The 21486-nt window shown below is 39.2% G+C and overlaps 1 protein-coding gene across 20 annotated transcripts in view; it reads right to left on the bottom strand.

The window, feature by feature from the left end:
• Positions 1 to 21486, bottom strand: part of LOC138112916 (titin-like) — a 241572-nt gene that overhangs the window by 151121 nt on the left and 68965 nt on the right. For 10 of the 20 annotated variants that reach the window (XM_069020525.1, XM_069020531.1, XM_069020532.1 and 7 more), the window contains exons 45-63: positions 21132 to 21419; positions 20712 to 20999; positions 19548 to 19829; positions 18552 to 18830; positions 18155 to 18436; positions 6869 to 7159; positions 5896 to 6183; positions 4807 to 4899; positions 4401 to 4683; positions 3969 to 4146; positions 3523 to 3612; positions 3173 to 3440; positions 2815 to 3075; positions 2056 to 2265; positions 1872 to 1949; positions 1731 to 1757; positions 1136 to 1183; positions 231 to 287; positions 18 to 95 (exon numbers count right to left, since the gene is read on the bottom strand). In XM_069020525.1, coding sequence (XP_068876626.1) covers positions 18 to 95; positions 231 to 287; positions 1136 to 1183; positions 1731 to 1757; positions 1872 to 1949; positions 2056 to 2265; positions 2815 to 3075; positions 3173 to 3440; positions 3523 to 3612; positions 3969 to 4146; positions 4401 to 4683; positions 4807 to 4899; positions 5896 to 6183; positions 6869 to 7159; positions 18155 to 18436; positions 18552 to 18830; positions 19548 to 19829; positions 20712 to 20999; positions 21132 to 21419 — 3669 coding nt within the window. Of the gene's footprint in view, positions 1 to 17; positions 96 to 230; positions 288 to 1135; positions 1184 to 1730; positions 1758 to 1871; positions 1950 to 2055; positions 2266 to 2814; positions 3076 to 3172; positions 3441 to 3522; positions 3613 to 3968; positions 4147 to 4400; positions 4684 to 4806; positions 4900 to 5895; positions 6184 to 6868; positions 7160 to 7668; positions 7957 to 8109; positions 8398 to 8936; positions 9216 to 9313; positions 9593 to 9677; positions 9957 to 10102; positions 10391 to 10857; positions 11137 to 11267; positions 11550 to 11659; positions 11939 to 12216; positions 12499 to 15200; positions 15489 to 15649; positions 15938 to 16079; positions 16359 to 16434; positions 16714 to 16813; positions 17093 to 17316; positions 17605 to 17728; positions 18008 to 18154; positions 18437 to 18551; positions 18831 to 19547; positions 19830 to 20711; positions 21000 to 21131; positions 21420 to 21486 lie in introns of all 20 variants that reach the window. The other 10 variants (XM_069020545.1, XM_069020528.1, XM_069020529.1 and 7 more) reach the window with 10 other exon arrangements.

The following is a 21486-nucleotide window of genomic DNA, read 5'->3' as shown; positions in this document are numbered from 1 at the left end:
AAAAAGGAAAAAGTTACCTTTAGGTGGTGGGACTTCTTCAGGACCTTTTTTAACCACCTTTTGGGGGACTTTCTTTAATGGAACCTTTCTCTCTGCTTAAAAATAATAGATTTAAAAATTTAAATTAAAACCCCTTAAGAATCCCTAAAAAGCCAAACAAACAAAAATTCAAAACCCAACTGTCATAATGAAACATGAACACACTATTCAAATACTGTAAGGACATTTACCTGGCTTTTTCTCCTCTGGAGGTGGAACAAGAGGCAGAAGAATAGGAATAGGGGCAGCTTGTAGGAAAAATGAAATATTTAGAACAAGATTTAAGTTTGATATTTCCTTGTAAATGAAGAAAAACCCTGGTTTGGAAAAATACATTTTAAGATTTTATTGCAGCTGCAGAATGAAAGCAAACATGGTGCTTATTCTGACAGTTTACAGCAGCTGAATAAATATATTTTGAGTGGGAATCCCCTGTCTACCTTTATTTGAACCCTGAATGTCCTCAGCTTTACTTTCATTGCTGCCATCACTCTCCTATCTTTGCTGATGGCAATTCATCTAAATGTCAAATCTTTCCCCTCCTGCTGCCACTGCGAGCATTTACCAAATTATCCTGGAAATAAACCCAAGAAGTTTAAACTGCTGAGGTTTATAGTAAGCTACTGGGTGTAACAGAAGTATAAATACTGTTTGTAGTCTGTAGTCCAAAAACAGAGCCTGGGGAGAGACCGTTTGCCATAAACATGAAATCCAACATATGGCTTTAAAAGAATGTGTTTTTAAAGGCAGTAATTCAGACAGCTTGTTTAAAAGATATTTTTGTGACTAAAAGAAGAGGTAAAAATTAAAAAAAAAAAATCACTGAGGAAGATGGAAATCAAAGGAAGATCAAATGAACAATAGACTGATAGGGAAACATGATGGAAAGGACTCTTTCTAAGAGAATTAAATTAATTCCTACCACTACCTGTATAGAGTTTTCACCTTCCACACAGCAAAGAAGCCTATCCAAGTCAAGTCTTGCTCACAGGGACAATTAACTAGATCTTATAACTGAGCTAAGATTTTTCTCTGAGGTTCCCACTGGCCTTCTGCTTCAGTGCAGATTTGGAACAAGTATGGTTTGTTACCCTACCTTCAGCTGGTTTTTGAGGTGGAACTGCAACCTTGGCATCGGGAACATCTAGAAAATCAAAATGTTTAATTGACTTAATAAATCCTTCTAATAAAAAATTCAATATGCTCTCCTCAAGAATAGTAGTTGATGGTGCTTTAATCTTTTTGTAATATTTGGAGTAGGCTCTTAAGAACTTTCAAAAAAGAGGACCACTACTTATCATAAGGAGATGATTGTTACTTATTTTGCCTCTTTGGTTATTTTTTTTCAGTTGCACAGAGAGGATCCTATCTATTAGTTGGTACATCTTCATTGTTCTATTCCTTAGTAATTCCAACAAAAATAAACTTGTGTGTTTTAGAGAATGTGGCATTCCATATTGTACAGAATAGTGCCCCTATTAATGTCACTGAGTATGGATTTATCTCAGTATTCACTGCCACTATTTATGAGAATAATAGTTCCACAAGTCTGTGGATGAGGAATATTTTTTCAGGATGTAGGTTATACTTACTCTAACTCTAGGAAAAAAAGATTTGAAAATAATAAAAAAGCAGAGCAATTCTTTAATTCTATGACATGATCTTGTGCCAGTCTTGCTTGAGAACTTTACCTGGTGGCTTCAACTCCAATTTGATTTCTGCAAAGGAATATTAGATTTCTTTTAGGACTATTGATTTTTCCAGAATCATGTTTCAAACAAACAAATTTACACATAGTTATGATCACAAATGTATTTAGAAAATTCGCTAACCTTTGGTTACCAGATAAAGCTCTGCAGTGCTTCTTGCTTCTCCTCTTGGTTCAAGACGAGCAATTACAGAATACACGCCTGCAGCAACCAAGAACGTTGATATTTATATTCTTTCATCATTTAAAACCAGACAAAAAAATCAGATAAAAAATGACACTAGCACAAATGTTCCATGCATTTTTACCTTCGTCGTCTGCATTAACATTGTGAATAGTCATGTAATGACAACGACCTTCACTTCTGAAGCTGTACTTGGGACTCTCTCTCAGTTCGGTGGGGCCTTTATACCATGTCACAACTGCATCATCAAAAGACACCTCGCACTCGAAGGTCGCAGACTGGTGTTCATTCACAACAATGTTCTGTATGCTTTTCGTGAACTGAATTGGTTCCGCTGTTTTTAGAAACAAAAAATACATCAGTTGTTATGCACCACCTTGGCATTTACTTTATCTGAATCCTTCTCGTTGTCATCAAAGTAGCTAAATTTTAATGAGATAATACCAATAGATTTTGAAAAAATAAAGAAAAGGGGATTCGATCTTCTATGAAGTTTTATGTATAAGAATAAAGATTAGAAGACATAAGAGTACAACTATAACAAGATTGCTGTGCAGATACATTTTGTAAGAGAAGCCATTAAGGAAACTAAAGATAAAGAATAATTAAGAAAAGTCAAAGGAAAATATAAGAGTCACAAAGAAAATAGAAGCTAGTACAGCTCAGATTGTTTGTGGGCTAAAGGACATTATTAATCATGGTTTAGTCAAGAATACTAAGTTACACAAGTATTAAAAGAGAAAGGACAGTAAAATTTCTTATGTAGTCTGTTTCCAAGTTTGGGAATCTGTTTTTCAGAAATACTTTTTATTTCCATTTGTTCTGCTAATGAAACCTCCAGAAACAGTCTGTCACTATTGTAATAAAGAGATTCTTTACAAACCTTCAATGGCCAGATCTGCTGTTGTTTCTAGACTGTCAAGCTTGCAGGTATACTGTCCCTCGTCTTCTGTTCTAACATCCTTGATGATGAGTTTGTGCACTTTGTCAGAGACTTGTGTTGAATATCTCCCTCCTATCTTAATAGGTCTCCCATTTCTATACCACTGAGACTTGGCATTTGGGATAGAGAACTGACAAGTCAGTGTGCATGTTTTTCCTTCCTTGAAAGTAGTGTCGTGAAGATGCCGCTCTACTGCAGGTTCTATTAGCATGTTAAAACATACATTTTAACAGAGATCAGAGAGTGGAATAAACAAAGTGTAAACTAATTCAAATATATACTTCAGAAGTACACTTACCAATCACAGTTAGCTTGGCACTGGCAATATGTGGTCCACACACTATTCTGAAATTTCCCTGATCCTCAGGCTGGCAGTTTCTAATTCTTAGTATGTGGCGATCACCTTCAATTCTAATTTCATATTTGTCATTGGAGTCCAGTTTCTGGGTTCCCTTGTACCATGATAGCTTAATTTCTGGGTAGTTAATCTTAATCTCACATTCAAAGATAGCATCCTCATCTGCTAAAACCGTCTGATTTTCAATGTCTCTGATCAGAGTAATAGGCTGGAAAATATTAGTTTAAGTTAATTTCAAGTTCCCTGTTATGGGTTTGAATATTTCAGAAATCAGTCCAAAAATGTTTTACCTCTGTTTGTGTGAGTCGTTGCTGAATAAAAGCTACAAGTTCATCAAACTCCTGATCTTCCCTTTGAGCTTTTTCTGTGAGCTCAATTTCCTACAAAAATGCAGAATATACTCAAAGATTAAAGGATACTAAATGTCAAGCTGTCATTTTTATCCAACACAGTATTCATTCCTACATCAAATTTTATGTAACTCTACTGTAACTGGTGTATCTTCCCATTCTAACAATTACAGAAAAGTTATGAAGACAGAACCTACTTTGCCAGAAGGCCCATTTATTCTTCTTGGATTTGAGCATGCAAGAAATTGAGACCTGCCAGTAAAAGATCTAAAGAGGAACCAGAAATTCATGCACACATCATAACTTCAGAGTGTGGCCACCATGTCTGTTCAAGGGAAACATATTACTCCTAAGAGATCCAACACTGAAGTCACACTGTATCTTACCAATCTATGACTTTCTTCTGCTTGGGTTTGCTTTAGTAACTCAAAGGCTTGCAGGAGGCCACGGAAATCTGTAATTCCATACATGCGAGCATATTTCTCATATTCTTTGGGATCTACGTTTTTGAGAAGTTCCAAGATATCAATAGGTTGCTCTTCCTCTTTTGTTTTTGTTGGAGTGCTAATCAAATCAATAACAGAAGTTAACAATACAGCATTTCATTCCCAGAAAGCTGTTTAATGAAATATTGAATCAGCTTAGAGCTGCCCTGTGCAGTGGAATCATTTAGCTTAGTCTAGTCAGGGGCTTTTAGTTTTAGTACCGTTATTCCTATTTAATAAATATTTTAAAATTATGTCTTGTTCTGAGATGTATAACCAAAAATTTTTCTTCTGTGCTGTTTGCAAATTAATCTATAAAAACTTTCAATATACCTTTTTAGTTTTGCCCTGAGATCCCCTTCAACAACTTCTTTCTTTCTTTCTTCAACTTGCAGATTTACACTCCTCTCAATTTCACCATGTTGGTTAAAAGCTACACATTTGTACATGCCAGAATCAGTTTTCATTGTGTCCTTTATTTCTAGTTTGGCTTCATCTCCTCTCTGCTGGATTATAATGCGGCCTCCCTGGTTGAGTTGCCTCCATTTTCCCTTCATCCACTTAACATTTGGAATTGGATCTCCTCCAACTTTTGCAATAAATGTTGCAACGGTCTCTGCAGAAAGATGCAAATGAGGAAGATAAGTCTTTCCAGTTGTTTATGACACTGGGACATCATCTCAAACAAAAAGATGTGGGCAAATAGAAGACAATGTACTGTTTTGAAAAGAGTTCTTACTTTCCATGACTTTGATACTCTGAGGCTCTGACACAAAATAAAGTTTGCCTTCCACTTCTGCTTTCTTAGCTGCTGGAGCAGCTGTCGGTTTTTCTAAAAAAACAGAGTCAGACAGTTATAACAGATGGATCCATGTAATAGTTTATGTTCATGAGTGTTGATACTTCTGCAGCAATTGTAAAAAAGAAATTAATTCCTGAGATGAAACAAAAGACTATGCAAGAGGTAAAAATGCAAAATAATTTAATACTGTTTTAAACAACTTGTAGTTTGCTTTCCAGATGAAACTGTCCACAATGGACCATATTGTGCTGTTCATTTACTTCAGTCAGGCCATTTATACTCTCCATGGATGCAAATCCGTAGATGGATATGCAAATAAAAAGCCTCATTTTCTAAAGTAGATCCATTTTTAGTGAGATTTTCTCTTTTCAGTCTACTTCTGGGTATTATGCCCTAAGAATTCCTTGCAGTCTTTTATCAGTGGTCTGTTAAATTCTCTTGCTTTTCTTTTACATAGCCTAGTGGCTACTCATGTAGTGAGAAAGAGACTATTTGTACATACTGCTGGACTCTTGTGTCCTTTATGCAATGGTAAAGCAAGACCTACATAGAAGGACTCATGTTTAGACTCCATTTACTTTCAGCTAAAAGGTCAAAATGAGCTTTAAGAGTCTTGAAACAATTATCCTCTAAGGCCATATGCTCAATCAAATTCCTTCTATATTTTCCTTAATAAACACCAATTTTCACCTGCTTTCCATAAAACATGCATGTCAAAGTAATTTCACCCATTTAGCATGCATTTTTGTTAAATTTGGTGTTTAGATTTAGAAAATAAATTCTTAATCTCTTTGATAAGAATGTGCTGTTGGTTTGCCCCTGATCTCTCACCATTTATGTCACTATTGATATATAAATTATTGTATATACTCTGTTTTACTAAATTCTACAGTTTTAAAAAGAACTAAAAGTAACTAATTGTTTGTTGTTAGATTATTAACTTTTTTGTTCCACAGAAAACAAAGTGGGATAGAGTTTTGGTTGACATTTTTATCATACACCCTTATTTTCTTCGTGTTACTGTACCTTTGACTGTCACTTTAGATTTGCAAGTATCAGTGCCAGCTGCATTTGAAGCTTTGCATACATATTCTCCTGAATCTGATTTGGTAACTGCAGCAAGTTCTAGAAGAGCTACTCCATTAGCAAAGCTGAAGTTGCATCTATCTGAAGCTCTTATTTCTCTTCCTCCCTTCAGCCACTGAATTCGGATTGGCTGTGATCCCTGGACATGACAGCTAAGCTGTAGGGTATCACCTTCCTCTGCTGCTGCTGGCTGAAGAGGCTGGTCAAAAACTGGAGGCTTTTTAGGTTCTGGAATATGAAAATGCTTCAGTGAATACTCAGGAAAGTATGATCAAGAATATAAGAGAGAGGTACATGCAGTTCCTAAGAAGGCGATGGCAAGGAATGCAGGAAGATAAGCAGAAGTCTCAGAATGTCAACCATAATCTTAGAAAATAGAATAAATATGAAGAGAGCATGACAGCATATTTCTTATATAAACATGCAAGAAATATCTTTATCCCCTCAGCAAGAACCTTTACATGCAAAAGATAGTATGAGAACTAAAGCACTATTAGGCTGCAAAACTATATAAAAATATTTAAAGAAATAATAATACCTGCAATTTTCTGCAAGACTGTTCTGATGAAGTGTCATGCTACCACAACACAGTGTCAACACTGCCTAAGCTTAGATTTCATTGCACAAACCCCCTATTACTCCATGGAAAGAGAATGATTTAAAATTGAACAGAAATGTCACAAAGACTTCATTGTTCACTTTAAATTAGTCATAGCAAATAGTGAAAAAGAAGCTTCTCATTGAAGAAAATAATCACAAAAATAAAATAATTTCTTGACTTTGGGGTTTATGTCCATCTCTGGACAAATCACTGCTGTTAAGTAAAACAAGCTCATTAGAGAGAAGCTATATACTTGCAGCTACATCAAACAAAGAAAAGCAGGAAGCAAAGAAAAATAAGACTCCAACCAACCTCTGATAACAATGGAAGATGTACTCAATACGCTTCCTGCTTCATTGGACACTTTACAGGTGTATAAACCAGCATCTGATTGCTCTACAGTCTTTATATGCAAAAGCAGGGTATTGTTCTTGAAAGATATTTCACAGTGAGCACTTGAATGGACTTCCTGATTGTTCTTATACCAAGCAACAGTCAAAGGCTGAGAGCCAGAAACACGACCCTCAAGTTTAAGTTCATTCCCTTCTGTTTCTTCTACTGCTTCAGATAGTTTCTTAGTAAAAGTAGGTGGAATTTTTCGTTCTGTAAAAAAAAGAACATAAATTCCATGAATCTATCTTGTGATGATAAATCCTAAAGACAATGTTGCAAGAAAAATTTGAACATTGGGGAATTTATATTTACTCTCATTTAAACTGGATATATTTTAAAAGTGAAATTATGCTAAGATAAACAGCAGGAATCTTGCTCTTACAGTCACTGTCACAGTGGATTTTTCTGTTTGGAAAAAAAAATTTCTCTTGCATTGATTTAAATCATACACCATTTAAAAAACCCCAAGAGTTTTGTCAAGCTTAAGAAAGAGGCTAGAGCCTATTAAGAAAGTAGGGCAAAGAATATGTTTTATTTCTCCTCCCATTGTTGTTAGTGACCCTTCCTAATTCCCTTAAAAGATTCATAGGTATCTCCAGATAGGTACTCTCAGGCTACATCACAAAAGTTTTCTCAAACTTATCTTGCAGTAATAAGGCCAACTTCCTTTATAATTTAAGGAAGAAAAATGTACACACAATGTATTATCTATTCAGTACCTTTAACCGCCAGCTGAGCTGTGCAAGAGTCCTTTCCAACTTCATTGCTAGCATAGCATGTATATGTTCCAGAATCCCCCCTGTCAACTCTCAAGATGGTCAAATGGGCTGTGTTGTCTACATAACTGATCTGATAGTTCTTTCCTGTTCTAATTTCTTGGTTATCTTTTGCCCAAGTGACTCTAATGGGCTGTGTTCCAGAAACGTGACACTCAAAATCAGCACTTTCTCCAATAATGCCATCCACAGATGTAAGTGGGATGTCAAAGAACGGAGGAGTCTTCCCTTCTGAAGAGTGAAAGAAATAAAAACCATCACTTAAAAATCTCAATTTGCTTTAAAACTCTGTGAAATAAGAATCTCTTGTACAACATTAAATCCATAGATAAAGCAAAAATTATTTTTAAGACATTTCCATTAAATATTTCACAGCCCACCAACCTGTAAGGACAAGCCTGCCACTAGAAGAAGCAGTCCCAATAGCATTGGCAGCTGTGCAGGTGTACTGCCCAATAAAGCTCCTATCTGTCTTCAAAATCTGGAGAGTTGCGACATTGTCTACAAAGGACGTGTGAACATTGTAGTCCTCTTTTACACGCGCGCCGTCTTTAAACCAAGATACTTCGATGGGTTCTGAGCCAGCAATGCCGCAATCAAACACCACTGGTAAGCCAACAGTTTCATGAATGTCTCTTAATTTTCGTGTGAAAGAAGGAGGAAGTTTACGCTCTGTAAGAAAACAAGTATTGTACAGTGAAGTCTTCAGACGACATGCATCTATCGCTGCACTCGCCAATAATCACTGCCTAGTATACCGTGAGTTATATACTGAGAGTATGGTGGACTTTTGCTCATAACTTCCAATTAAAATTTTCCAATTTTCTTATTGAGCATATAATTTATTTTGACCTTGATGTAAAGAGCCCTATGCATATGGTTGCAGGAAAAGAAGTAATCATTCTGCTCTCACTTAGACCCAGTGAGCGTCCGGACTGCTGACATTGGAAACAATCAAAGCAGTATCCCGAATAGGGAAGGAAGATACAGACGCTTGTAACACTATAGAAGAGGTGTGGTCAGTAAGTGCCATATTTCGACTAGCTTTACTGGCAGGCCTTTGTTAGTAGAAGACAGTGCCACAGGGTACTTTACGCATCAAGAAACAGTAAAGTGTTTTACGAAGAAGAGGCAATTGTTGTTTTTCAAAATAGCAAGGCGTATTTAAGAAAAGTAGGCCATTTCCCTATATTTAAAATTGAAATATTCACCTTGAACTGTAAGCAAAGATGATGAAGAAGCCTCCCCAACAGAGTTTTCTACTTTGCAGATATACTCCCCACTGTCACTACTGTCTACCTGGCTGAAAACCAGAGTAGCAATTTGGTTCTTAAAGTGCATTTTCACAGTAGCAGTTCCTCTCAGCTTTGTATCGCCTTTGTACCATGACACAATCATTTCTGGTGTTCCAGCAAGCTGGCACTGTAAGGATGCAGAATCCCCAACAGTCACCTGCACTGGCTCCAAGGGTGTAATGAAGTAAGGTGGTTCTGAAGGACAAAGACACACCATTAGCATAAAAAGATATTGCATGATGACCATTAGTAGTTCAAATAACGCTTGTTGAAGTGATGCTGGCTTGACGCACCTAGTATTGTGATTGTACCATGACAATTATCTTTCCCAGAATCATTTTCAATATGACAAGAATATTGCCCCTGATCTTCTAGTTTGCTGCTAGGGATTTCCAGTATGGCAGATGTGTCTGTAGTGGTGATGCTACACTTTTCAGAGTGCATTATTTTCACTCCATTTTTCTTCCATGTCACTGAAATCGGTGGAGTACCCGTATATGTGCATTCCAAGATTAAATTTTTCCCTTTCTCTACACTTAAATCATTCACCTTCTTCACAAATTTGGCTGGTTCTATAATGAACAACAGGAAGAAAACAAATTAAATAAAGCCAAGAGATCATCTTTAGAAGCATAAGAAGCAGTAGTCTGGACAAACCTTTGACAAAAAGATGTGTTGTGCAAGAGATTTTCCCTGCCTCGTTAGAGACCTGGCAGGTGTAGTCTCCACTCTCAAGTGGATGTACATCAAACAGCTCCAGTTCTGCAACTGAATCTTGCAAGGTGATACTGCATCTGGGTCCTGGTACTAGCTCAACACTGCCTCTGAACCATTTAACTTCCAGTGGGGGGGAACCTTTTATGATACTAGTAAAGGCTATGTTTGCCCCAGAAAAAACATCCAGTGGTTCAGGTTTCTTCACAAAAGATGGTGGTTCTAAGCACACAAATAAAACAGAGAAGAAGTACGTTTGAACTTCTTTTGAAGATCACAGTAATCAGAAATATGCAACAAAGAAAAAAATGATATCTTTCTGAAAATAAATCTGGGCACTCTGATTCTGACTTCTTACTGATACTGACCTCTAACACTCAAAAATGCGCTGCATTCATCAGAGCCAGCTACATTAGTAGCTGTGCACAAATAAGTTCCCATATCAGACTCCTGAAGTCCATTCACTTTCAGAGAACAGGTATTGTCTGTAAGAGTAGCCTGATATTTCTCTCCACTGGTAATCTCTTGTCCATCATGAAACCAGGAAACCAGAATAGGTGGTGACCCATAAACTTTGCACTCCAGTACAGCAGAAGAACCCAGCTGACCATATGTTTCTTTCAGTTTTCTTGTGAAAGAAGGCGGTATAATACGATCTGCATTTGTTTCAAAATAAAAATAAAATAAAAATTACCATACAGGGTTCTTAAAATGCAGGAAGTTCTCCATGCATAATAGAATTAGTGACCTTTCTTTTGCTGTATCTGCTTTGGCAATATACTCTGACACATCTAAGTACTTGAAAAATAGTCAATGGTTAAGGATATGCTGGAATTTTCATTAACAATCTTTGAGGAACACCTTTTATTTTTGCCGTTCTTTCTCGTAAGGAACAATATTGCACCAACTGTCAAAGAGGACATGCAGATTAAAGCTGAAGAAATCAAGTCCTTTCAGTAATTCATGCACCTCAGAGTTTAGGTAGGCATCTAGTCTTGGTGCCTGTCAAAGTGGCATGCCAAGTACTCCTAGGATTATACAAGTCTCTTAGGCTGCCAATCACAACAACCACTTTGCTATCTGAAGGCTTTTTAAAGGAACTAAAGGATCACAGGTGACTAACCTGAAACATGCACTGAAGCTGTGCAGCTGCTTTTACCAACACTGTTTTTCACCTCAAAGGTATATTCTCCACTGTCTTCTAGTGTTGCATTGAGGATCTTAAGCCCAGATACTTTGTTGAAGAAACTGATTTTATATTTATGGTCAGTGGACAGTTCATTACCGTCCTTAAACCACCTAGCAGTAAGCTCTGGTGTGCCATCTACTGTGCATTCCAGAGTACAAGAGTCTCCAGCTGTAACCTTGACTGGGCCTGGCTTCTCTACAATGACTGCAGGCTCTGCAATGAAATGCAAGTCAGAAAAATTTAAAAAATAACAATTCAATAGTTGTTATTATTATTATTATTATTAAAAATTTAATTTTAAAGCATCTTAAAACACACTGTGTTTTTTATCTCATGCTACCAACCTAGCACTTTCAGCATGGCAAAGCATTCCTGAACTCCAGCATCATTTTTTATCTGACAAATGTATTTCCCAGCATTGGTTGGTTCTGCATTTCCAATCTGCATAGTTGCAATATTTTCTGAGTAGGAGATCCAAAGATTATCACTTTCTCTGATGATTTCCCCTTTGTCTTTTAACCACAGTACAGAAATGGGCTGTGATCCTTGTACTGTAGCCTGCAGTTCAATCGACTCCCCAACTACGACAGTGAGATCACTCAGCTTCTTCACAAAGGTTGGTGGTGCTATTTAAGAGAAGATATTTAACAGTAAAGAAACCCGTCAGGAGCAGAAAAGTAAGAGAAGAATAGCAGGAACAAAGAAAAGCCGAGAAGATGCCAATCTTTGTACAAACCTCTTAGTGCTACAGAGCCAATACAGGAGTCACTTCCCACATCATTTACAGCCTTACAGTGATATTCACCAACATCTGCAGTATCCACACTGAGAATGTGAAGACTAGCTATGTAGTTCTCAGACATGACCTTATACTTCTTGCTGCTCCGAATTTCTCTTTTGTCTTTATACCACGAAATCTGGAATGGAGGAGTGCCCTGCAGCTCACACTCCAGATGAATATCAGACCCTTTCAAGGTCTCGACTGGATGGGGCTTCTTGGTAAAAATGGGAGGTGCTGGAAAAAATAAAAAAGAGTTATCATTTGTGTTATTTAAGCAAAAGAGATTAAAGAGGACAGAAGATTCAAGTAACTCTTCTGACGCTAAATAGCAAAGACAAACAATAGATAAGAAAGATCTGCCACAGAGCTCAGAAACAGACAAGAGATTTGCCATCTAGTCAGATGGGTTTTGGCATCCATGAAAAAACAAAGTGGGATTTAAGAGCTTTTCCCAAAGGAGGACTTTACCGTAAAGAAGGAGCTTTACAGAAGAAAAGAGCTGGGATTCTGACCTTTTACTCTCAGTGTAGTACTGGTGCTTGCGCTACCCGCTGGATTCTGAGCTTCGCAAGTGTAGTCACCGCTGTCTTCAACACTGAGATTGTGCATTTCAATGACTGCCACTGAATCCATAAAGGACATTCTGTATTTTTCACTGGGACGGATTTCAGTTTCACCTTTGTACCAGGTGACTTTAATTTCTGGAGATCCACCTATTTTGCATTCATACGTTGTGGAATCGTGCTGTTTCACAAGTTTTGAGGAGTCTAGTTTCTTAATAAACCTTGGTGGTTCTGGAAAGCCAAAATGGGAGATGATGCTTTAAACTGCACTAATTGTTTGAATAAGCAGGGAGATACATAACTGAAACTGTAAACCTCAGGGACTCAAGCAAACATTCTGGTTTTGCAATTATGAAATTTTTTAGATGATTTTAAGTTGGTCCAAAATCCAGATTAAGAAGCAAACAAGTTTTCTACATGCATTTCAATGAGTTTCTCCTTACTTTATTGATCCACTGTACCTCTCCTTGTATATTCATTACAGATTAGTTGACATGTGGTTTTCTTTACAAAATAACCTCTTGTTATACATGAATCATCAAAATGCCTGATGAAAATGCAAGACTACGACTGTTCAGCCAAGAAATGTTATTAAAAGCATTCATGTTGAGTATTATAGCTACTGCTCTATATCCTGTGATTAATAATTAATATAGTCAATAAATGTATTAGCATTATCACTCCTCACACATTTAATGCAAAACTGAACATAAAGTTGCACATAAGGAATAAACGTTAAGGATCTTAGGTAGCAAACAAAAGACTTTAGAAATAATCATGCTGAAGAGAATTATGAAATGGCTGGTATTACAGACATTGGTGTTAAATGTCCTGTGGCTGAAAAGTAAAGCAGGTAGTTACATTTTGTTCCATAAGGAGAGGAAAGGAAAGTTTGATACTTTTCATCAAAAGTACCATCTGGATGATTAGAATCACAAGACGGAATGCTCATAGATCAAAGATATAACTAATAAAACCAGGAGGTGGTAATGTGGGCACAACAAAAAAAATCACTGTGCAAAACAGGATGAAGTGCCTCTTTGTGTGACTCTCTGTAAAGCGTAGGAAGAATATCTAATTTATTGTGGATTATTTCAACCTGTGGGACAGTTGCAGAACATCCTGTGTTGCTAGAAACAAAACATCCTGGGTTTCTCAAAATAGAAATGATGTGTTAACATCAGGACTCTTGGAACCATAGTAACTTACTATCGGATTTCATTTTGAGAAAGAGTTGATTATCTATCTGCATACCAGCAGTTGCTGAGTACTCACACTCTGATTCCACTGCTTCCAAAAATGAGGATATACACGTTAGTAAGGTATATATTTAGAATGTAAGGCAGTTCTAGAACATAAAGCAATTATTAAAACTACAGACTGGGAACATTAGATGCTAGAGTGAGAAAGTTAATAGAAAGCTGTGAGGTTTTCAAGGTCAATTAAAAGAAATATCTTAATTCTACAAACAAAAGGCTGCATGTCGTACAAGTGAGACAGCATATGCTCAAATTAAACACAGGCAAATCAATGCACCCTAAGAGATTGCCCTTTCAAGTTCTACAGAAATTGGTTGAAAACAATGAACATCACTAATTTTACAGCCCTGGGGAAACTGTACAAATTTTAAAGAACTCAAGGGAGTGTCAGTAAATTCAGGATCAAAAAATAAAATAACAATACTGGAAAGACTCCTCAGGATTTTACAAATAAAGATTTGAAGAGTAAGAAAATAAATAAGGTCAGTTTAGATCATTTTATGGATGGTAACTCTGTTCAAATAAACCTATTAGAAAATATATAATTAATAAACAGAATTATGATTGCGGCAGAAAAAAGCTTCAGATCTTCTAAAGAGATTTGATTTCTTGTTACAATCTTTCAGTGTGGTTTTTTTTTATGTCAAACTGCATAATGCAGCACCACTACTTGTTACTGAATCCAGGTAATTCAGTCTTACACACTCTTCCTACCTCCACCAAGAAAAATGCTTATGGATAGAATATACTTGGTATATATAAAACATTTGACAATTTATTAATACAAAATCTTGCTACTAGTAGTTCAGCTTCCTGTGTTATTTGTCTTATAGAGTAGAAGGATTTACTCTCGAAATATTTCCCTCCTCTTTCCTCTCCAAATGCATACAGAGGAAAGAGAGGAAAAGAAGAGGAAAGAAAGTGCTAAAGCAACGGGGACCTTTTAACTTAGGCATAATCTAAGCAGTGTATGTTACATTTCTTCTTTTATGAAATCAGTAAGATTGAAATGTCTGGAACAGCTATAAATATATTCCCACCTACATTGAGGAAATTGCACTAATATACATGTGTCACTTGTACTAAGACAGTTTGAGCCATTCATAAATTTAGATTTCACTTTTAGATCCACACACTATGAAGTGAGGTGAAGTGTTGGGTGGGATGGATATTTGTCACCAAATCTGCTCTCAGATCCTCCAGTTTTGTGTTTAGAAGAGCAATTTTCAGTGTTTTCAATTTGTGAAAGAGCAGAGCTATTTGCAGGAGCTGTATATGCAGTAAAAATACTTTTAAGCCATATAAGTGAACTGAATTTCTCTCAGTTTCCTTTCACTCCCCTGGGCAACCTAGTGACCGTCACTGCTGGAGAAAGACTTTAGAAGGACAGATTTTGCTGTCCAATAGAACCAGTCACAAAGGCGCAACAGAGTAGTACGTAAGAGTTAATGTTTCAATGAAAGAACCCCTTTGATAAGAAAAATCATGTACTATACCAAAGCAGAAGAAATATAAGTAAGTATTTCGGTATTACAACAATAATTAAGTGAAATAAAATCTCAGAGTAACCTCTTGTAAAGATTGTTAGTCACAAACGTCTGCATTCAGGACTGTGATTTCCAGGTGTCTGCCTTGCAAAGAAAGCCTCATAAACACTAAAGCCCACAGCAATACCTTGTACAGCCAGCTGAGCTGCGCACGCATCCTTTCCAACACTGTTGCTGGCAGTACATGTGTAGAGTCCAGCATCCCCTTTACCAACTTTTAGGACTGTCAAGCTGGCCGTGTTTTCCACCAGTGTCATTTTGTAGTTTCCACCTGGACGAATCTCTCTGTTGTCTCTAGTCCAAGTAATCCTCATGGGAGCAGAACCAGTCACGTGGCACTTAAAGGTTGCCTTTTCCCCTAGTGCCACGTCAATAGATACCGGCTTGATGTCAAAGAAGGGAGGTTGTAGATGTTCTGCAAAGAGGAAAGCATGGCAGGGCTCACCATGAAGCCTGCCTCACCATGCCATGCCCATTGTCCTTGGCCGCCATACAATGGGCAGAGTGGGGAAAAGGGTGGAGAAATAAAAGAGCAAAGACATACAAAAGATTTTCATTAAAGCATGAGCTACAAACCTGTGAGGAGAAGTTTGGCACTGGAAGAGGCAGTCCCCAGAGCATTTTGGGCTGAGCAAGTATACTGGCCACGGTAATCCATACTAGTTTCCAAGATCTGTAAAGTCGCAACATTATTTAAGAAGGCTGATTGCATGTTATCAGTGTCGCTTAAGAGAACCCCGTCCTTGTACCAAGACACCTGGATAGGCTCTGAGCCAGTTATGCGGCAGTCAAATGTCACTGGGGCACCGACCACCTCCTGAATATCTTTTAGTTTTCTGGTGAACGTAGGGGGAAGTTGACGTTCTGCAAAACAATAATAATCACCACTATTAGTAGGAAGCCAATCTAGAATTAATTATCTTTGAAATTAATAAAACCCCCTTTCTGTAGACAACAAAGAGTTCCTACAAACTACCCCAGAAAAGAGTGGGTCTTGGCCCATCACCTTTAACAACAAGCAAAGCTGTGGAGGTGGCAAAGCCGATGCTATTTTCTGCCTTGCAGATGTATTCTCCAATGTTGCTATCCTCTACAGCAGAAAACGCCAGTGTTGCCACATTGTTCTTGAAGTGCATTTTGTAAGCCTGTGTTGATCTGAGCTTGGTGTCATCTTTGTACCAGGACACCTTGATTTCTGGTGAACCGCCAATCTGGCATTTTAAGGTCAAGGGCTCACCAACCTTCACCTCCACACGGTCCAGGTGCGTGACAAAATAGGGTGGTTCTGGGGAAGGAGAGAGCATGGTGAGCAGAGGCAGAGCATCACAGGGGTGCATTAGGGGGATCGGGGTAATGAATACCTAAGATGGATACAAGGCTGTGGCAAACATCCCCACCCGCCTCATTTGCCACCTCACAGGTATATTCGCCTTCATCATTCTTTGTGCTGTTGAAGATTTCAAGAATGCCAGATTTTTCAGTAGTTGTAACAGTGCAGCGTTGAGACTGAGCAATGGGCATGCCATTTCTTTTCCAGGTGACAGAGATGGGAGGGGTGCCAATGTAGCTGCTTTCCAGCACAATGGACTTCCCCTGCTCCACACTGAAATCACTTAATTTCTTCACAAAGACTGCAGGCTCTGTGGGGAGGTATAAATCAATAGTAAGAGGGACAGATGTGGAAGAGCTGCAGGCAGTGAATGAAGATAACTGTGCATTCATGCACACACCCAAACACACCTTTCACAAAGAGCTGTGTTGTACACGAGGCACTGCCAGCATCATTTGTGACCACACAGGCATAGTCCCCGCTGTGGCCTGGCTCCACGTTGTACAGCTGTAGCTGTGCCACAGACTCATTGAGAGAGATTGAGCAGTTGCTGTCTGGCACCAGCTCCCTGATGCCTCGGAACCAGGTCACTTTGAAGGGAGTACTGCCCTTGATGTAGCTGGTGAATGTCACATTTGATCCAGGCAAAACTTCCTGGGGATCAGGTGTCTTCACAAAAGAAGGTGGTTCTAAGGATCATGCAAAGAAATGGAAGAAGGAGAAGGATATTAATAGGAGGGTCTCCATGGGGAAGAAAATGAGCAGGTTTGAGTAAAAAAAAAAAGAAAAGAAACCCTGGGAAAAAAAACCAAACCAAACAAACCATGAAAAAGAAACCATGGGAAACCAGAGAAAAGAAAGAGAAGAAGGAAGAAGAATTTTGTTGAAGATGTAGCAGTATCCTTCCACTGACCTTGTACAGTCAAGAAGGCACTGCATTCGTCAGATCCAGCCACATTGGCTGCCATACATGTATATGACCCTGTATCTGTGACATCCAGGGCATTCAACTTCAAAGCACAAACATTATCCAAGAATGAGATTTCATATTTTTCTCCACTAACAATCTCATTTCCATCTTGAAACCAGGACACAGATATGGGAGCTGTGCCAGACACTTTGCACTCCAGCAGCACGGAGGATCCCAGCACTCCATTTGTTTCCTTTAGTTTTCTTGAGAATGAAGGAGGAACAAGGCGATCTAAGTAGGACAGGGCAGAAGAACAGGAAGAGAAGTGTTGAGGTTTCTTTCAATGGAAATAAAAGGGGAAAAAATAAAAACTTTCTTTAAAGACAAGTGTGAACAACAAAGACATAGAGCTGACCTGAAACATCAACTGAAGAAGTGCAGCTGCTGTCCCCTACTTCATTTTGCACCTCAAAAGTATACAAGCCCCTGTCTCCCCTGTCTGCAGAAAAGACTTTCAAAGTGGATATATTGTTGAAAAAGGTAATTTGGTATTTGCGGTCACTCTTTAGTTCTCTGCCGTCTTTGTACCACTTGGTGATAAGCTCAGGTGTTCCTCCTACTTTGCACTCCAAGGTAAAAGGATTGCCAGCCATTACTGTGATTGGTTCGGTCTTCTCTAAGATGACTGCTGGTTCTGAAATAGGAAGGGAGGGGTCTGTGTGTCACAGGGAAATCTACCCACAAACTTGTGAGTGCAGGGTGTGAGCAGAAGGCAAAGCTAGTAGAGCCGACAGTGCAAGCTGTAAGACACAGTGCCTCTAGTGGAGTAGGCTATACCCACCTAGGACCTGTAAAAAGGCAGAGCACTCCCGCATGCCAGCATCATTTTTGATCTGACAGATGTACTTTCCAACGTCAGTTCCCTCTGCACTGGCAATTTCAAGAGTTGCAATGTTGTCCATAAACCACATTTGAACATTTTCACTCTCCCTAATAACTTCACCCTTATCCTTGAGCCAGACAACAGAAATTGGTGGGGATCCTTCCACTACTGCCTGCAGAGCTGTTGGCTCCCCGATGAAGATTGCAGTGTCACTCAGCTTCTTGGCAAACCGTGGAGGTTCTGATGACAAAAACAAGGAGGCAGAGGACGGTTAATCATACATGCTTGCTTGGTAGAGTGACAGCCAGGAGATCAAGAAAAGAGGGCAGTGATGTTGATCCTCTAGCATACAAACCTTTGAATTTCACTGGACAGGTGCAAGTGTCACTTCCCACCTCATTCATAGCTTTACATTGGTATTCTCCAGTATCTTGAGATTCCAGATTGAGAATATGAAGACTGGCAACGGAGTGCTTTGCTGTCACCTTGAATTTCTTGCTGCTCCTGACCTGCCTCCGGTCCTTGAACCAAGCCACCTCAAAGGGTGGGGTCCCTGCTATCTCGCACTGAAGGATAACATCTGAGCCTTTAAGAGTGTCCACAGGGCTTGGCACCTTGCTAAAAATGGGTGGTTCTATAAAAAAAGAATCACATCATAATGTGTGAGTCTGCTTCTCTGGATGGATTTCTGGATAGTAGCAGGAAGCAACACATTCAGGAAGGGAGCCTACGCTTATTTTGTAAACACATATTTAGCTTTTAAGTATGTGGCCTCACCTCTAAAAAATCCCAGCACTCAGAGTTCAAAGGGCAGAAAATGTGGTACTTCTGCACCTGTTTGGAATCAGTGCTCAGTGTCCTTCCCCAAAAGCCACTCTTCCTGCACTCTAGGGTCACATTCCAGCTTCCCACCCTGCTCTTTCTAGTCATGAAAGCTACAGTCGGTGAAGCTCAGCTACACAGCCTCCTCTTCCGTCTTAAATTTCATTCCTGTCAGGATCACTTTGTATAAAGAGGAGGCAGAGGGATGGCTTAAAAGTATTCCCAGCACCCTCACCATGGCTGGTGTTCCATCTAGTCCATGCTTCCATTGTGATCTGAAAAGCTTGCCTTGTTCAGCCTGCAGTTGACTTAAATGGGGAGACAATGGAATGACTGCACAGTGCTCAACACCCACCACTATTTCCTGCCTGATCTCTGCTGCTTAAACACAGCAGCATTTAAATGCAAGAGCAGCTGGAGAGACACTGACCCAGCAGCCACCAGCTGCTGCAGCAGCAGTGGGATGTGCATCTGGGAGCAGGCCTGGCAGCCAGGGGTTCTGGTGAAGAATGCGGAGCCATGTGCTAACCTTTCACTGTGACTGAAGTGCTGCAGCTGGCTGTGCCCGCAGAGTTGTGGGCTTCACAGATGTAATCCCCGGCATCTTCAGCAGTGGCACCCAAGATGGTCAGCGTTGCTGCAGAGTCTACAAAGGACATGTGCAGCCTGTCGCTTGCCTGGAGTGCCTGATCATTTTTGTACCACACAATTCTAATCTCTGGTGTGCCGCTGATTTTACATTCAAGTTGAACTGTGTCACCCTGCTTCACGAACCGCAAAGCTTCCGGCTTCTTGATGAACTTGGGAGGTTCTGCAGAACAGAATAAGTATATAGAGAATGACAACATACCTGTTTGCCTAGTGAAATCTGCAATGCTAAGCAAGAGTTCTGGGAGGCACAAGAGTACTACAGCACAAAAGTAAAATTGTTAGAGAAGTTGGCTGCATCCCCAACCAGAGCTTCTTCTTAAGGAAATACACAAGATGAAGAAAAGAAGGCAAAGACAACAACTAAAACTATGTTCTGCCAACTTTGGACCCTGCTGCATCAGACAATTGAAGCTGTGAAAAATACACAAAAGAACAGTTGCTCCACACAAGTGAAATTTTGCTGTTACCTATGAGTGGTAACAAGTAACAGGGTTCCCAGGCCAACATGAAAGATTTGACAAGCCCTTCATCTCTGGGAGCAACAGAAACACGGTAGGGATTGTTTCACTTGCTTACACATCTTTAAAGTATATTTCTGCATGAAGAAATTAAGTGATTCATAGTCTAGATTAAATCAACAATTCAGAACTCCGGTTGAAATCTTTAGCAAATTCAAGAGTCACCAATGCTGGCCAACAAATGTAAGGTAGAGCTGTACTTACTAATCAGCATTTTTCATATAGCAATTGCTATGAGTGACTACCACAGTGGCTAAAGTTAACTGTTAAAGTAAAAAGTAGTGTGAGTGCAACTCTCCGTACAAACATGTTCATACAAGGACCTTTCTCCTTGGAGATTTTGCAGGCACGCAAGACTTCTGCTGTTACACAGTATGATGGGAGAAGGTCATTACCTGTTTTATGTCTGCAGTCTGGAAAGCTACTTTCTATATATTTCTAAACTAGAAATGGTAGAAGATCAAAGAGATGTCTTTACCCAAGAAAAAGAAAATGCACAAACAAAGGTGACTTAATCTTAATACCTTTGACACTGAGTTGGGCTGAGCAGAAGTCTTTCCCAGCTTCATTACTAGCTTGGCAAGTATATTGGCCAGAGTCTCCTTTACCCACTCTGAGCACGCGAAGGTGAGCTGTGTTGGCTGTGAATGTAATATTGAAATTTCCTCCAGTTCGGATCTCCCGACCATCCTTGGACCACGTTATGTGTATTGGCTGGGCTCCCGTAACATGACATTCAAAGTCAGCACTTTCTCCAAAAGGCACATCAATAGATTCTGGTTTGATATCAAAGACAGGTGCTTGCTTGGGTTCTAGAAACACAAGAAAATAATGTAATACTCATACCTCAGAAAAAAGTTAATCCAACACACAGATACCACTGCATGCATGAAATAAGAGGGAGGAGCCTGTGACCCAAGCAAAAGTTTTGTAAGCCAACACACCTGCCACTGTGAGCCTAGCACTTGAGGTGGCAGTACCCACAGAATTGGTGGCTGTGCAGGAGTATTGCCCGGTGTGATTCATCTCAGTTCGCACCAGCTGCAGCACTGCAACATTATCTACAAAGGATGTGTGCACATTGTGGTCATCCTTTAGCAGCACACCATCTTTGTGCCAAGTGACAGTAATGGGCTCTGAGCCATTGAGCCGACACATAAGTTTAAGTGGTAAACCAGCAGGGTGCTCGATGTCCTTTAGTTTTCTTGCAAAGGAAGGTGGTTGTTTGCGCTCTGGAAGAAAGCAAGCAAAGGATGAATATACCTCAGAAAGCAATTTTTTCATAGTTTTGCAAGAGAA

The sequence above is a fragment of the Aphelocoma coerulescens genome, chromosome 7, assembly GCF_041296385.1.
Source record: "Aphelocoma coerulescens isolate FSJ_1873_10779 chromosome 7, UR_Acoe_1.0, whole genome shotgun sequence".
NCBI classification, from domain to species: Eukaryota; Metazoa; Chordata; class Aves; order Passeriformes; family Corvidae; genus Aphelocoma; species Aphelocoma coerulescens.
Note: the sequence above shows the minus strand (reverse complement) of the source record. Positions and strands in the feature narration are given on the sequence as shown.